This window comes from Manis javanica, chromosome 17, assembly GCF_040802235.1.
Source record: "Manis javanica isolate MJ-LG chromosome 17, MJ_LKY, whole genome shotgun sequence".
NCBI lineage: Eukaryota > Metazoa > Chordata > Mammalia > Pholidota > Manidae > Manis > Manis javanica.
The window spans coordinates 27621193-27626231 of NC_133172.1; the positions used below are offsets into that span (position 1 = coordinate 27621193).

The following is a 5039-nucleotide window of genomic DNA, read 5'->3' on the forward strand; positions in this document are numbered from 1 at the left end:
TGCCATCAGCAAAAACCTGCTTGCAAAATGAATTAGATCTACGTATCAAACAGAAATAACTACTGTATGTTGTATACATTGTATTTATACTCTACTACAGCACGCATTACCTTATAATTATAAATGATGGTCATTTTTATGTTCTTTGGATTCAACACATTTGCCTGACACATGATAGATGCCTCATAAATGTTCACTGTATGAATGAAACAGCTGGTTTTAGAATGTTTAGATCATATATATATAATAAAAAGTGATTTAAAAATTAACAGATCAATAAACAAATAGCAGTACACACACAAACAAACACATATAATGGAATATTAGTCATAAAAAGGAATGAAGTAGTGAAGCATGCAATGTGAATGAACCCAGAAAACATACTAAGTGAAAGAAGCTGGACACAAAAGACCACATATTGTATGATTTCATTTATACAAAATATCCAAAATAGGTAAATTATCCATAGAAACAGAAAGTAGACTGGTGGTTACCAGGAGGGAGAATGGGGGAGTAACTGCTTAATGGGTACAGGGTTTCCTTTTGTGGTTATAAAAATGTTTTGGAACTAAATAGAGGTAGTGGTTGTACAACACTGTGAATGTACTAAATGCCAATGAATTGTCACTTTAAGATGGTTAACTTTATATTATGTAAATTTTACCTTAATAAAAATTAAGAAACAAAGATCCCAAGAATGGACTAACAGTTACCAAAGGGAAAGGGACCAGGGAGGGTGGGTGGGCAGGGAGGGATAAGGGGGAAAACTGGGCATTACGATAAGCACACATAATGTAGGGGGGTGGGGACATGGGGAAGGCAGTATATACGGAGAAGACAAGTAATGATTCTATAGCATTTTACTACGCTAATGGACAGTGATAATAGGGGGAGTCTAGTAACCATGTTGTTGTTCAAGTAACTGTATATTAACGATATCAAAAAAGAAAAAGACAAGAATTAAGAAAGACTAAAGATAGAATGCCTCTTACACAATGAGCCGAGAAGATGGAAGGCAAGGGCTTACATTAAGCATGAAAGTTAAATCTGGTCTACTCCATTATCTAAGATAATCAAAACAGCACTTCATTTGAGATGAACTAAAAGCACATAAAACCCACTTCTGAACCAGAGCTGCTTATAAAAGTCGAAAATTTAATGTTGATTTAATTTTGGAAAGAGAAAAAAATTGAATAAGGAACACCAAGCAACTTCTGTTTTTTTTTCTAATGCTAACTCAAGTAAACTGAGTTTACCTGTGACCACACTTCTTCAGCATAAATAAAGTTCAAGGAAAGGGGTATATGTCTTTTAAACTAAACTTAAAAGGAACATTAGTTTATACAGCATAACTATTGGTCCCCGAGTCAGGGAACAATGTGAACATTTGAGGATTCTGACAATGAAATTCATTATTCATTCTAGGCTATTCATCAGAACTTTAGTAACACCAAGAAATGGTTTGGATTTTGGGGGGTTCTTTATCTTTGGATGCAGTAGATTGAACAATTATTAGACTTGAAGTTCAGATGATCAACTTAGTAGTGATACATTAGGAAATTTTTATAATTACATTCTTATTGTAGTAAATACATAAACATAAAAATTGCCACTTTAACCATTTTTAGGTGTACAGTTCAGCGGCATTACATTCACAGTATAGTACAGTCATCACTACCATCCATCCCCAGAAACTCATTTTTCCAAAAGGGAAACTCTATACCCATTAAATAATAACTCCCTATCCCCCACTCCCACAACAGGCAACCACCATTTAACTTTGTTTATGAGTTTCACTTAATATATAAGTGAAATCATACACTTGAGTCTGGCTTATTTCACTTAGCATGTCTTCAAGATTCAATTATGTTGAAGCATGTACCAGAATTTCCTTCCTTTCCAGGGATAAATAATATTCCATCATATTATGTCTATACTATATTTTGTTTATCCATACATCTGTTGATAGACAACTTGGGTTGCTTCCATCCTTTGGCTACTGTGTCTAATAACTATCCTAATACAGAAAATAAAACTTTGGTTATAAAGAGATTATAAACAATTAAAAAAATATTTGTACAGAACTGACTAGATTTGGTGTCTGTGAATAAAATTTCACCAAAATTCTTCTATTTTGCATCAACTGGATTTAAAATAGAAACATAGAAAATGCAGAAAATTATATTTATTACAAAATAGGCTACAAATGAAGAACTAAAGCTATAATAAATAATTATATATTTTACACATTACCAGTAAGAGCATGTAGTTATTACACAAATGGCTATTCTAAGGAAGTGCCTTGATGCCCTTCCTGGGAAATGTCCCATAGAGTAAGAACAGTTATAACAGGAACATGCCCTCATTGAACGCTGGTAACCAATGCCTCCTCACTCACTAAAGTGGTTCTCCATTTACAAATGACTCTATACTCATCAGTTACCTGGTTCAGAGAGAAATGGAACCATTAAAGAATCCAGATGAAATTAACATTTGTGATGAGGCCCATTTTAGTTTGAGACTCAGGCCAAACAGTCCTGCCAAGTCTAGACAGCTATAAGGTGTAGAGAAGAGCAAAGGTCATCAAGAATTATCATTTACAAAATTACTTTTTATTCAAACAATGTGCTTTCATTTCCTCTTTTATCAAACAGGAATAAGAGTACTTTTATCACTGTTATGAGGAATAAATGAAATGACACAGATAAAGCCCAAAACTCGTGAGGTGCTTAGTAATAAGTATTTCTTAAGTGTTACCATTATTATTATATCCCCCTTGGATACAACCATTTCCATCCATCCTAGCAACTTAACTGTTAGTCAATCTCTTCAGTCATATGCTGTAGATGTAATCTAACAATACAATGCAAACCAACTGTAAAATGAAAATGACCAATCTCACTGAGACATAGAATTTCATCATGTTAATGAAAGTACTACTTAAAAAATAATGATAAGGCACAAAATAACAATTGACAGAGGGAGGATTAAGAATGATGAGGGGTTGGGAACTTCAAAACATAATTTGAATACCCAACTGGCTCCAACTTCACTTACTTACTTCCTCAGGAATTCTACGATGGCACATACCATGAGCATTCACTTCTTCCAGCTTCACCTTATTGGTAATGCCTTTCTTCCTAGTACTGCCTCAGTTCACGATACTTCCTGTAATCCTCCCAGGCAGAATACTCTGTCCCTCCATGACCCCCAACACTGAACTGACACTGCTAATAAAGCAATCCTCAGACTATATTACATTAAGTTCCACAAGCATGTTTCCCCCCTTAGCCTCTTTGAGCAAGGACTATGTTTGTTTCCAGTGTCTAGCACATAACTTAGAAGGAACACAAGATGCTTGATGAGTTGAACGGAATCCTAGAATTTTAGGACTGGGAAGGGCCAAAGAGGCCCACACTTGTCTTCAGATGCAAACTGAAACTCATTTAAGTAAGACGGAATGACTTGCCCTGGTCAGAGAGGATCCCTATGAGAAGACTGATACCGAAGTTTCCTTTCCCAATAAAATTCATGAGGACAGGACTTGTGTTTCTGGCTCACTGCTCCAAAGTGGCTCACCCAGCAGAGAACTACGGTGTTTAGTATATCCTCAATTTTGTAATTTTCCTTAGAAAACACTATAAATGTCAATCCATGAATGTTGAAAAAGACAAATCCTAAATTTTTAAACCGTTCTTCTATCAATTCCCAAAATATAAACATTATTCTGAAAATTAAGCAAAAACATCTTTGTGGCAATGTATTATATGAAAGTAGTGTATGTCAAACGTTTAATCCTGCTTTCAGGAATTAACATACTTAAAGTGAAGCCCATTTCCCGGCCTACAGGTTTATAGAAGCTTGTCTACACAAAGTGAATAATGAGATAATTAAATCCAATACTCAGTACACTGACATCTGAAAACATTATTCACCCAGTGCAGACTATATCAAACGCTAATAAAATGCAAGTGACAACTTGCCTTTGTGGAAACTAGACACAAGGATTCACATTTTGAGGAAGTTCAAATTTACCGGCCAACAGCCACACCACGATTTGCTGTCATCACCGAGAGGCGCTGAGAATGCCTACTTTCAATAAGTAAAATACTTGGATTTCATCAGTGGGGAGAAATTTAAGAGAACCTGAGTGCCCAATGAACAAATGATAAAGGAAACAAGCAGTCTCCTCTCCGTCTGTCAGAATTAATGGATATCAGCGGCATGAGCCCTTCCAGGAAATTCACATATGCGAATCCCTAGAATTCGCTGACAAACACTGCAGTCGAGAGACTATGAGGTCGAGAACGCCCAGGCACCACTACGGCCTCTCCCTTAGGTACATCTTAAACGAGAAAGGGCGTGGGGCCGGCTGAGCACTACCAGGCACAAAACGTGGAAACGCACGCCAGCAAGAGAGCAACCTCTGGACGGTGCCGAGGCCACCTATGAGCCCCAGGCCCTCCGCACGCCCCGACCCCGCCTGACGCTCAGACCCCGCACTCAGACTATCCTAGGGCGGGGCGCGGGCCGACTTCAGTCCGGGGCGGGGGCAGGCCTTCACCGACCAGTCTACAGGACCAGACATCTCCCCAGAGGCCGCACTGTCTCAGTGCAACCGCAGAGGCCAGGAGCCGCCGCCCACCCCGGTCCGGATCGGCCTTCCTGAGGCCTTCCCCGGCCTGTCTCCCATCCCGGCAGGCCAAGTAGGACTGGTCTTAGCACCAGGCAGGCAGCGGGGACCCCACTCCATCTCCAGGGCTCCAGGGCGATGGAAAAGACCAGGGACTGGGAAAAACGTCGGCCCGGGGCCCACTGCCCCTCAGCACTCACCATGGCGACTCCCCTGAACCTGCAGCAGGAACCACCCGCCCCACACGGAGGCTCCCGCGGTCAGGTGACTCTGCGGCCCCTCCAAGCCCCGCCCTTCATGGCTCCGCCCCTGGGCTCTCAGGCGGCTCCTCGATTGGCCCGCTTCTAGGAACCCAAATCTCGCGTGTTTATTGGCCCTTGCCATTTCTCGCTGGACTGATGGACCT

At 40.0% G+C, this 5039-nt stretch overlaps 1 protein-coding gene across 3 annotated transcripts in view; it reads right to left on the reverse strand.

Moving 5' to 3' along the window:
* The window catches only part of VPS35 (VPS35 retromer complex component), a 38279-nt gene extending 33340 nt beyond the window's left edge, over positions 1-4939 (reverse strand). For all 3 annotated transcript variants that reach the window (XM_037020769.2, XM_037020768.2, XM_017668419.3), the window contains exon 1: positions 4834-4939. In XM_037020769.2, coding sequence (XP_036876664.1) covers positions 4834-4836 — 3 coding nt within the window. In that variant the 5' untranslated portion in view covers positions 4837-4939. The remainder of the gene's footprint in view (positions 1-4833) is intronic.
* Positions 4940-5039: the final 100 nt, after the last annotated feature.